The sequence below is a fragment of the Salmo trutta genome, chromosome 4 (genome assembly GCF_901001165.1).
Source record: "Salmo trutta chromosome 4, fSalTru1.1, whole genome shotgun sequence".
In the NCBI taxonomy this organism is placed as follows: Eukaryota; Metazoa; Chordata; class Actinopteri; order Salmoniformes; family Salmonidae; genus Salmo; species Salmo trutta.
Window position 1 is genome coordinate 57,981,056 of NC_042960.1, and position 12,239 is coordinate 57,993,294.

At 45.5% G+C, this 12,239-nt stretch overlaps 1 protein-coding gene across 1 annotated transcript in view; it reads right to left on the minus strand.

Annotated features, from left to right (window-relative positions):
* LOC115192701 (voltage-dependent calcium channel subunit alpha-2/delta-4) overlaps positions 1–11,680 on the minus strand; it is a 101,801-nt gene extending 90,121 nt beyond the window's left edge. The window contains exons 1-2 of the mRNA XM_029751484.1: positions 10,484–11,680; positions 1,076–1,157 (exon numbers count right to left, since the gene is read on the minus strand). Of these exons, the coding sequence (XP_029607344.1) occupies positions 1,076–1,157; positions 10,484–10,968 (567 nt within the window). The 5' untranslated portion in view covers positions 10,969–11,680. The remainder of the gene's footprint in view (positions 1–1,075; positions 1,158–10,483) is intronic.
* Positions 11,681–12,239: the final 559 nt, after the last annotated feature.

The following is a 12,239-nucleotide window of genomic DNA, read 5'->3' on the forward strand; positions in this document are numbered from 1 at the left end:
TTCACTAATCCCAATTAATCCAAGAAATCCATTTACTGAAGGCTGAAGTCTTCCTACGGTGTATACTGAGGTTAATAGAGCAGTCTTGTGTGAATAGCTCTGGTGGGGAGAGAGTTCAACCATGCTGGATACCGGTGTTTTTACTCAGGCAATTCACAGGCACAATTATACTGGGCACAGACTTCAGTTCAATGTCTAGTTTTGATTTAGATTTGGTTGAGTTGTCAACTAACGTGAATTCAATGTGAAATCAACAAAATATGTCACAAGGACACTGGATTTAGGTTAAAAGTTGGGTGAAAAAAAATACAAAATACCCTTACGTTGATTACTTTTTGCAAATCCAATTAATTTCCCACATTGATTCAATGTCATCACATTGATTTTTGGGGGTGGAAACAACGTTGATTCAACCAGTTTTTTCCCCAGTGGGATGAGTCCACAATGGTCATCATTATGTCAGGAATATCAGATATTGAGGTAGACATGTAACATAGACTACATCAGCATACCATTAAATAGTAGTCATAATAATGGAATAATTAGTGTAGAGACAAAGAAAACAAACAAACATTCTTAAAACAGGATTGGAACATTACTATATGAAACAAGTGTAGGACATAACATCCTGATGATCATTATGGCACAGTGTTCCTGGTTCCTGATCCTGTTAGTAGCCTAGCTGCCCTGTGGCCTGTGTGTCTCTGTCTGCTGCCCAGGGCCACTAGCTGTGCCAAGTCTCTCCCTGACCTGATCTGACCAATGCAACCTAAGGGGTGAGGAAGCCCTTTAGATAGAGTGTGAACACCTGGCTCTGGCACCAACATCACACTCACTGACTTGGTGGACATAATGAGATTACAGGTAGCAGGTGGTGATAGAGGAGAATATGGGGCGCCACAGGAGGTTAAGACACGTGGTGAGACAAGGAACGAATGGAGAGGATGGTCATCAGTGTAATGCTATGGAGCATCTCAGATGGAAATGGGAAATAATGAGTGGTTCGTCTTTCAGTGAAAAGACTATGTTGCAAATTGTGATTGTAGTTTGTCTAACAAAAAGCCACATATTTTACCTTTTGTAGAATGTTAGCTCCAGAGTACCTTGTGGTAGTCTCGCGTAGTTGCACTGAAAAGATATTGGCCCAAAACTGGACCCTGAAATAGACACAGAGCAAGAGAGAGAGAGAGAGATTGGTGATGAGGGATACTAGATAATCTATCATCCCGTCCATGACAGAATATAATCACCAAGATTTGTTGGCCTTGCTGTCTACGTGGTGTTCAAAACCCAGACAGGATCCAAGTGCCAAAAAAGTCCATGAATATCACAACCGTAATAACAATTTGTTTGTTAATCCAAATAGACAGTAGAAGGTTCCAGGTGTCCTTTAAGCACATGATGGGATTTTAAGGCACCTCTCTGTATATCAACAGACAGACAGAAAAGTTGTGTTGTACTGAAATGAAATAGAATGCTGTGGAACGTTATTGGTTTGCTCCTCATAACCTCATCTGAGATTGCTTTAGAACTCTTTGTTGCTCTTTTGTCTGGATGTTGTGTAGAATCCTGAGATAGGAATATCTGATCGTACCATGTACCTTTATGAAGGATGCTACAGAAGCCATTGTATTACTGTCACTCATAAATTAAACAGGGCTCAGTCTACTACAATAATGATGTGCAATCCATAATGCAATGCGGCACTCCATTAAACAGGATGGAACTGAATTCAGAAAATATTCAGACCCCTTGACTTTTTCCACACTTTGTTATGTTACAACCGTATTCTAAAATTGAATCAATTGTTTTTCCCTTCATCATTCTACACACAATACCCTGTAATGACAAAGCAAAAGCAGATCTTTAGAAATTTTTGCAAATGTATAACAAAATAAAGAAACAGAAATATTACATTTACATAAGTATTCAGACGCTTTACTCAGTACCTTGTGGAAGCACCTTTGGCAGCGATTACAGCCTCAAGTCTTCTTGGGTGTGACGCTACAAGCTTGGCACACCTGTATTTGGGGAGTTTGTCCCATTCTTCTCTGCAGATCCTCTCAAGCGCTGTCAGGTTGGATGGGGAGTGTCGCTGCACAGTTATTTTTAGGTCTCTCCAGAGATGTTCGATCGGGTTGAAGTCCGGGCTCTGGCTGGGCCACTCAAGGACACTCAGAAGCCCCGAAGCCACTGCTGCTTTGTCTTGGCTGTGTGGTTAGGGTCGTTGTCCTGTTGGAAGGTGAACCTTCGCCCCAGTCTGTGGTCCTGAGCGCTCTGGAGCATGTTTTCATCAAGGATCTCTCTGTGTTTTGCTCTGTTCATATTTCCCTCGATTCAAACTTCTTCCATTTAAGAATGATAGAGGCCACTGTGTTCTTGGGGACCTTCAATTCTGCAGATAGTTTTTGGTACCCTTCCGCAGATCTGTGCCTCAACACAATCCTGTCTCGGAGCTCTACAGAAAATTCCTTCGACATCATGGCTTGGTTTTTGCTCTGACTTACACTGTCAACTGTGGGACCTTATAAAGACAGGTGTGTGCCTTTCCAAATTATGTCCAATCAATTGAATTTACCACAGGTGGACTCTAATGAAGTTGTAGAAAACATCTCAAGGATGATAAATGGAAACAGGATGCAAAGGGTCTGAATACTTATGCAAATAAGGTATTTCTGTTTTTATTTTTAAGACATTTGCAAATTTCAAAAAACCTGTTTCCACTTTGTCATTATGGGGTATTGTGTGTAGATTGGTTAAATAGAAAAAAATCCTCATCCATTTTATAATAAGGCTGTAACGTAACAAAATGTGGAAAAAGGGAAGTGGTCTGAATACTTTCTGAATGCACTGTACAGGTAGGTGAATATTATCCATGAACTGTATACTAGAGCTGGGATGACAAACTGAAAATGATCAACACCATCATTGCCGATGGTGTTGATCGGCCTCCTCCACGTCTCCTGATGTACTGGCCTGTCTCCTGGTAGCGCCTCCATGCTCTGGACACTACGCTGACAGACACAGCAAACCTTCTTGCCACAGCTCGCATTGATGTGCCATCCTGGATGAGCTGCACTACCTGAGCCACTTGTGTGGGTTGTAGACTCCGTCTCATGCTACCACTAGAGTGAAAGCACCGCCAGCATTCAAAAGTGACCAAAACATCAGCCAGGAAGCATAGGAACTGAGAAGTGGTCTGTGGTCCCCACCTGCAGAACCACTCCTTTATTGGGGGTGTCTTGCTAATTGCCTATAATTTCCACCTGTTGTCTATTCCATTTGCACAACAGCATGTGAAATTTATTGTCAATCAGTGTTGCTTCCTAAGTGGACAGTTTGATTTCACAGAAGTGTGATTGACTTAGAGTTACATTGTGTTGTTTAAGTGTTCCCTTTATTTTTTTGAGCAGTGTATATATATATATATATATATATATATATATTGCTAATCTGTTGTCCAGGACCATATAAATGTAGTGGGGGAGGGGTCTTATAGCCCTTCCCCTTCTATTAATACAACATAAGCAAAATCAATTATTAAAATACATCAATCATTTGGCGCAGCCCCTATCATGACCCCAAGGTGACCCGATCAAGTCCACAATCATCTCCTTTGTCTTGATCACGTTGAGGGAGAGGTTATTGTCCTCGCTCCTTGAAAGTGGCAGCTTTAGCCTTTAGCTCAGTGCGGATGCTGCCTGTAATCCATGGCTTCTGCTTGGGGTTTGTACGTATGGTCACTGTTGGGACGATGTCATCGATGCACTTATTGATGAAGCCAATGACTGATGTGGTGTACTCCTCAATGCCATCGGAGGAATCCCGGAACATATTCCACTCTGTGCTAGCAAAACAGTCCTGTAGCTTAGCTTCATCTAACTTTTTTATTGATCTAGTCACTGGTGCTTTCTGCTATAATTTTTGCTTGTAAGCAGGTATCAGGAGGATAGAATTATGGTCAGATCTGCCAAATGGAGGGTGAGGGAGAGCTTTGTATGCTTCTCTATGTGTGGAGTATAGGTGGTCCAGAGTTCTTTTCCCTCTGGTTGCATGTTTAACATGCTGATAGAAATTTGGTAAAACAGATTTAAGTTTTCCTGCATTAAAGTAGGAGTGCCGCCTCGGGGTGAGCGTTTTCTTGTTTGCTTATGGCGGAATACAGCTTATTCAATGCTGTCTTAGTGCCAGCCTCTGACTGTGTTGGTATGTAAACAGCTACAAAGAATACAGATGAAAACTCTCTCGGTAGGTAGTGTGGTCTACAGCTTGTCATGAGATTCTCTTCCTCAGGCGAGCAATAGCTCGAGGCTTCCTTAGATATTGTGCAGCAGCTGTTGACCGCTGCCAATTGTCTTACCAGACGCCGCTGTTCTATCCTGCCGATACATCGTATAACCAGCCAGCTGTGTGTTGATGTTGTCGTTCAACCACGAGTCGGTGAAACATAAGATATTACAGTTTTAAGTGTCCCGTTGGTAGTTTAATCTTCCGCGTAACTCAATGATTTTATTGTCCAAAGATTGCATGTATGCTAGCAGAATGGAGGGAAGTGGGGGTTTATTCGATCGCCTGTGAATTCTCATATAGCAGTCGGAACTTCGGCCCCTCTTTCTCCGCCTCCTCTTGACGCAGATCACGGGGATCTGGGCCTGTTCCCGAGGAAGCAGCGTATCCTTCACGTTGGGCTCGTCAGAGTCGTGAAAGAAAAAGGATTCTGCCAGTCCATGGTGAGTAATCGCAGTCCTGATGTCTAGAAGTTATTTTCGGTCATAAGAGACGGTAGCGGCAACATTATGTACAAAATAAGTACAAAAATAAATTACAAACAACGCAAATAAGCAAACAAAAAAAACAATCGGCTGGGGGCACGTAAAACGTCTGCCATCTTCTCCGGCGCCATCTTGTGTTTCTTTGCTGCACCTGACCATTATACCGGACAGTAATCAACATGGAACAAGACCAGAGCCTGAACAACTAGTACAGTTGATCTTCGTGTCAAAAACGCAAAACACATTTTTTATAAAAGACATTCTTCACAACAACTTTGTCAATATGACTTGACCATGATAACTGGCATTGTGTAGTGGACGAACTTGCTGGCCCCCTCTGGTCTAACGGGGCCCTGGGGCACTGGAGCCAGCAGACTGGGCCAGACTGGCAGAGGAGTTAGAAGTTGGGCTGGCCTGGGAGAGCTAGCTTGATCTCATTAGAATATGAAGGCCAGCAGTCAGACATTAGAGCAGACTGGATCTGTGCAGCCTGGGCTAGGAGCTGGGTGTTGTAGGAACCTGTGTTGTAGGAACCTGTGTTGTAGGAACCTGTGGGGAACCTGTGGGGCGGCCCATCCCCCGAAGTTACTCTTATCAACTGTATGCAGGGATGCCTTTGTGTTGTCTTAGGAATGCTGCATTATCTCACCAACACCCATTCTGTCACACCTCTGTGATGCAGAGGTTCTGTCGTCTTTACATCCCGTAGGTCTGATATCTGATTGGAGGTTAACTCAACAGTAATGCTATTGGTCAACAACTCATCACTGCTTTTACCTATTCACTACCAAGGCCAAGGCATGCATACTTCAGGAGAGCCTGGGTCTGGGTCAGTCTAGATTCAGTTGTGAAACAAAAGCTGCTAGCATCCACTGAAAATCAATCACTAACTTTTTTCTCTCTCTGATCATGCCTAGAGTAATGCATTGTAATTTAAGGTTCATGCCTTGTATGTGATTTTATTCATTTTACAATGTTATTAAATATCTGCCTTCAGTACATTTTACATTTACATTTTAGTCATTTAGTAGACGCTCTTATCCAGAGCGACTTACAGTAGTGAATGCATACATTTCATACATTTTTTTCCGTACCGGTCCCCCGTGGGAGTCCAACCCACAACCCTGGTGTTGCAAACACCATGCTCTACCAACTGAGCCATACGGGACCAAAATATACCAGTATTCCAATCACAGACCAATTATTGCTAGTCAGCGTCAACTCATTGCCTAATGCCTACTTGCATATTTGAATTCTCTTTATGGCGTCAGATAAACATTTTAATAGAATAATTACATAGTCTTATCATGGGCTACAGGTGAGGTATATACGGTATATAATATACATATGATAAATATTCCCTCCCTACAAAGTGGGCTGGGAGCTGCAGGTGGTGCAGCCTGCAGGCTATAGAGCCCAAACAGACACAGTCAGGATTATGGCACTATGGCTCAGCTCAGGATAATGCTGTATATAGGATCAGATATAGGATCAGATATAGGATCAACTGATGGGCTTAAAGGGTCCCAGCAGGACACATACACACTGCACATTGCCATTACACAGCAGTATTGTGTATTATTTTGTGTGTGTTTGTGTGCATCTGTGTGTGTCTGGCTGAGTGAGCAATATCAAAGCAGATTTGTTTAACCAAAGACATAACATATTGTTACCATTCTGTCCCAAATCAAGTAACGCTCATTCAGACTACTAGAGTCGTGCTGAGGCTTCAGGCGGTGATGGACCCAGTGGGGTGCAGGTTAACACACAGGAGGTTCCTCTGACTACACACTCCAATCTGCACGACCATCTGTGTGGGCCTCTCTCTCTGTGTGTGTGTGTATATCAGAGCCACCAGCCCGGCCAACATGTTATCCTGCAGTGTCTTGCAGATAACAGTGGTCAACTGATCTTATGCACCTTTATATTTGGACCACTTCCTGCTGACTGACTGACCACTGCTGAATGACTGACCACTGCTGAATGACTGACCACTGCTGAATGACTGACCACCGCTGAATGACTGACCACTGCTGAATGACTGACCACTGCTGAATGACTGACCACTGCTGAATGACTGACTACCGCTGAATGACTGACCACTGCTGAATGACTGACCACTGCTGAATGACTGACTACCGCTGAATGACTGACTGACCACTGCTGACTGACTGACTGACCACCGCTGACTGACTGACTACCGCTGACTGACTGACTACCGCTGACTGACTGACCACTGCTGACTGACTGACCACTGCTGAATGACTGACTGACCACTGCTGAATGACTGACCACCGCTGACTGACTGACCACCGCTGACTGACTGACCACTGCTGAATGACTGACTGACCACCGCTGACTGACTGACCACCGCTGACTGACTGACTGACCACTGCTGACTGACTGACTGACCACCGCTGACTGACTGACCACTGCTGAATGACTGACTGACCACTGCTGAATGACTGACCACTGCTGACTGACTGACTGACCACTGCTGACTGACTGACTGACCACCGCTGACTGACTGACCACTGCTGACTGACTGACCACTGCTGACTGACTGACTGACCACTGCTGACTGACTGACTGACCACCGCTGACTGACTGACCACTGCTGAATGACTGACCACCGCTGACTGACTGACCACTGCTGAATGACTGACCACTGCTGAATGACTGACCACTGATGACTGACTGACCACTGCTGAATGACTGACTGACCACTGCTGAATGACTGACTGACCACTGCTGAATGACTGACCACTGATGACTGACTGACCACTGCTGACTGACTGACTGACCACTGCTGAATGACTGACTGACCACTGCTGAATGACTGACCACTGCTGACTGACTGACTGACCACTGCTGACTGACTGACTGACCACCGCTGACTGACTGACCACTGCTGAATGACTGACCACCGCTGACTGACTGACCACTGCTGAATGACTGACCACTGCTGAATGACTGACCACTGATGACTGACTGACCACTGCTGACTGACTGACTGACCACTGCTGAATGACTGACTGACCACTGCTGAATGACTGACCACCGCTGACTGACTGACCACCGCTGACTGACTGACCACTGCTGAATGACTGACTACCGCTGACTGACTGACTGACCACCGCTGACTGACTGACCACCGCTGACTGACTGAACACCGCTGACTGACTGAACACCGCTGACTGGGATCCGGTGGTAGACAAAAAAAACACGATTCTCTGTGCAAAAGACAATGACGTCCTATGCCAAATTTTGCCTGATGGGAACTAAGATTAGTAAAGTTATCAAATTCTCAGACATAAACAGTTCAAAAGTAGCTGGTTAAGTATCTTGTATCTGTGACACACTAGTGTAAAAACCAGTGGAGCCTCATTATTGTTATTTTATTGTGTTACATATTTTTCACTTGAGTTTATTTTCGTAAATATTTTCTTAACTCTATTTTCTTGAAACTGCATTGTTGGTTAAAGGCTTGTAAGTAAGCATTTCACGGTAAGGTCTACAACACCTGTTGTATTTGGCGCATGTGACAAATAAAATTGTATTTGATTTTATTTGAGCTGTAGGCAACTTTGAAGAGCGCGATAGCTTTGGGTCAATCAGTATGGTTTTCGACCTGACTCAAGTATTGAAATGTATGTAAGATCAGGAGAATATCCCGTTTGTCCAGCGCCAGTCCTGTAATAGCCTATAAATACAATCTACAGAAACCCAGACAAGCACAGAACAGCCAGCTCTCCCCATTGTGCCTAGGTGAAATAGCGATGCACTTTACCACAAAGACAAGTCTAGACTATTCCCACATGGACAAACACTCCATCACATCAGCACACTAAGTGACCTGATGATGAGGTTTGTTCTCTTCCAGCTGAGTAAAACAGTGGCTGATTTCCACAAGAGGAGAAAATCTGGATTTTGAAAGCAAGAGGAATTTTTTTTTTTTAAATGGGGCTTTGTCACAATCAAATCATGTTGTGCGACTGGCCTGGATGCCCGCTGGCTCTGTCCCCTAATGTGGTGGGATGAGAGATGAGTGTGGACACAGGGCCAGGCGGGCAGAGAGCAGAGGGCAAAGTGTGGGACTCAACCGTGATTAATCTCCCAGGCTCATGTGACCTTTCTGAGGGCTGTAGTTTTGGTGACAGTTGGATGGGGTTATATTATAGCAGAGGGAGAGAAGCGGAGGGAGAGGAGAGAGGAATCAGGGTCAATGTGGAATCAGGCCTTAAAAACGCACCGAACAGCAGCTGACTGCAGATAAACAACAAGCACCAGCCAGTCAGCCAGTCAGCCAGTCTATCAGACAGAAAGTATCAGAATAGAGATTCAATCTCCTCCTTATATGCCATTTATCAGACAGTTTAATCCTCCTCTTCTATAACTGGGCTGGATTCGACTGGTCAGACATTTTATCCTCAAACATTTTGCAAGAGCAACATTTGCATTTGTTAGAAGTGAGAAAGTCAGTCATTTGCATCCATCCTCTTTTACTGCTGCTGAACCGTAGTCAGGGTGACAAGATGCTGAGAAAACTATGGAGACCCATCAACATCAACTAGAGGATTGCGACAGACCACATAGATATAGGAGATAGTATAATGAGAATACCACTGAGCTGAGTGAATTGCTCAGCATAGACTTGTGCCACTTGTGCCTCTAAATTTGGCATGAGCCCTCAGATCCTCAGAAAGTTATACAGCTGCACCATGTAGAGCATCCTGACTGGTTGCATCACCACCTGGTATGGCAACTGCTCGGCATCTGACCGCAAGGCGCTACAGAGGGTAGCGCATACGGCCCAGCACATCACTGGGGCCCAGCTCCCTGCAATCCAGGATCTCTATACCAGGCGGTGTCAGAGGAAAGCCCTAATAATTGTCAAAGACTCCAGCCTCTCAAGTCACAGACTGTTCTCTCTGCTACCGCACGGCAAGCAATACAGATGCACAAAGTCTGGAACCAACAGGACCCTGAACAGCTTCTACCCCCGAGCCATAACTGATAAATAGTCAGTTAAATAGTTAACCAATAGTTACGCGGACTATCTGCATTGACCTTTTTTGCACAAACTCTTTTGACTCATTACATATGCTGCTGTGACTGGTTATTATATATCTATCCTGTTGCCTAGTCACTTTACCCCTACCTACAGGGTTAAAGTATATGTACATACAGTGCCTTCGGAAAGTATTCAGACCCTTTGACTTTTTCCACATTTTGTCACCTTACAGCCTTATTCTAAAATGGATGACATCAATCTGGGGTATTGTGTGTAGATTGATGAGGAAAAAATATAATTTCATCCGTTTTAGAATTAGGCTGTAACGTAACAAAAAAAAGTGGAAAAAGTCAAGGGGTCTGAACACTTTCCGAATGCACTGTATCTACCTCAATTTTCTCATACCCCTACACATGAACTTGGTACTGGTACCCGTGTATATAGCCAAGTTAACGTTACTCATTGTGGATTTATTCCTTGTTTTTCTCTCATTTCTCTCTCTCTGCGTTGATGGGAAGGGCCTATAAGTAAGCATTTCACTGTTAGTCTACCTACACCTGTTGTTTACCAAGGATGTGACAAATAACATTGTATTTTATTTGGATTTGACACACAAAACATCAGTAGGCTATATGAAACGTTAAAGGAGAGACTGTTGGAGGTGAGCAGTACTACATAGTTTTAAGGGTCTACTCACGTCTCAGGCGGTATCTTCATCTGAGCGTGAGCAGTGAAGCAGAACCAGCTGAAACACAGGATCCACAGGCCCAGCCTCAGCCCTGTGGGGGTTCCTCTGGGTCCCAGCCTCAGCCCTGTGGGGGTCCCTCTGGGTCCCAGCCACAGCCCTGTGGGGGTCCCTCTGGGTCCCAGCCTCAGCCCTGTGGGGGTTCCTCTGGGTCCTAGCCTCATTCCTGTGGGGGTCCCTCTGGGTCCCAGCCTCAGCCCTGTGGGGGTCCCTCTGGGTCCCAGCCTCAGCCCTGTGGGGGTTCCTCTGGGTCCCAGCCTCAGCCCTGTGGGGGTCCCTCTGGGTCCCAGCCTCAGCCCTGTGGGGGTCCCTCTGGGTCCCAGCCTCAGCCTTGAGGGGGTCCCTCTGGGTCCCAGCCTGTTCGTTTCTCCACCTGATCTGGCTCTGGGTCGTAGTCCCATCCTGCCCGGGTCCACTGTGTCGCCTGAGGAGGACATCCGTACGGGTCCGCTGGCTATGGCTCCTCTCCAATATCTCAGTCAGCACACAACAAAACAACAACAACACACTTCAGGATCAGCAAACCTCAGGAAATTATGGAGGAACATCCCAATGAATCTGCAGGGTTAGGGTTAAGTTTCCTCATGTCAGCTAAAGGAAGTGGAAGACTCTGACGTTATTTTTGACTGTGTTGAATGTGTGACTTCAGTCTGCTCTTCTCCTCAGTGTGAATATCCGGTGTCTGGGTCCTGTCATCCTCCAACCCTTTCTCTCCTTATTTTCTCATCCCCTCAAAACCACAGGTCAACCTCTCCTCTTTACAATCCTAAAGCACCACAACCTGCTCCTGTTGCCTTCTGGTGTTGGAAGATCAGAAGTTATAAAACACTCCAATAACACACAGTGAAGAGGCAGTATTTAGATCACTGTGACCTGTCCATCAACCATGACCAAGACATTCTAACAAGTATTCATCAGAAGTTCACCATGCAGTGGTCATTCACATGGATCTAGAGTGCTGTGGTGCCCCTGCGTCCTAACGGTAAAGGATCCCCTCCTGGTCCCTGGTAGCCCAGAGCAGATGAAAAGGTTACGCAGAGACCAGACCAGACAGACGTGCCGTCACACTGACAACATCAACGGCCAGATGAAAATATCCAGAGATAGAGGCAGGAGGGACGCATGTAGCAGCCATTGATTTGCCGACGCTGCCTTCTCTGACAGTCACCCAATTTAGGGCATAATCTACTTGGATTAAAACTCCCCACCCCAACCGACAAGGGGATAGGAGAGAGAGAGGAAGGGAGGGGTGGATAGAAGGAGGGGAGTAGAGAGGAGGAGGAGGGAGGGAGGGATCGAAGCGGAGGATTGGATGAGGGGTTTGTTTTATCTAAGAGGATTATAGTGATTTCTGGAGACAGGCTCTTGTCCATCCAATCAGTGGATGAATAGAAGCCCCAACAGTTTGTTTTTAGCGAAGGCAGTGCTGAACTGTCTGGGACATCTAGCAGAGCCTGATACTCCCCTCCAACATCAACAAAAACACGCTAGCCAAGCCAGCTCCCGCCCGGCCGCTCTGGCCCTCCGGTACTCTGGTACAGGAGCACCGGTAAGCAGCTGATGGAGCACTACTGAGTGAACACACTCACGCACGCATGCAAGCACACACACATCTTAAATATTTTTGTCTTGATACAACTTTGGAAACAGTGCTGCAGTGAGGCTAAGTGGTAAGGGATGTACATGTGGGACATCAACTAGAGGTACT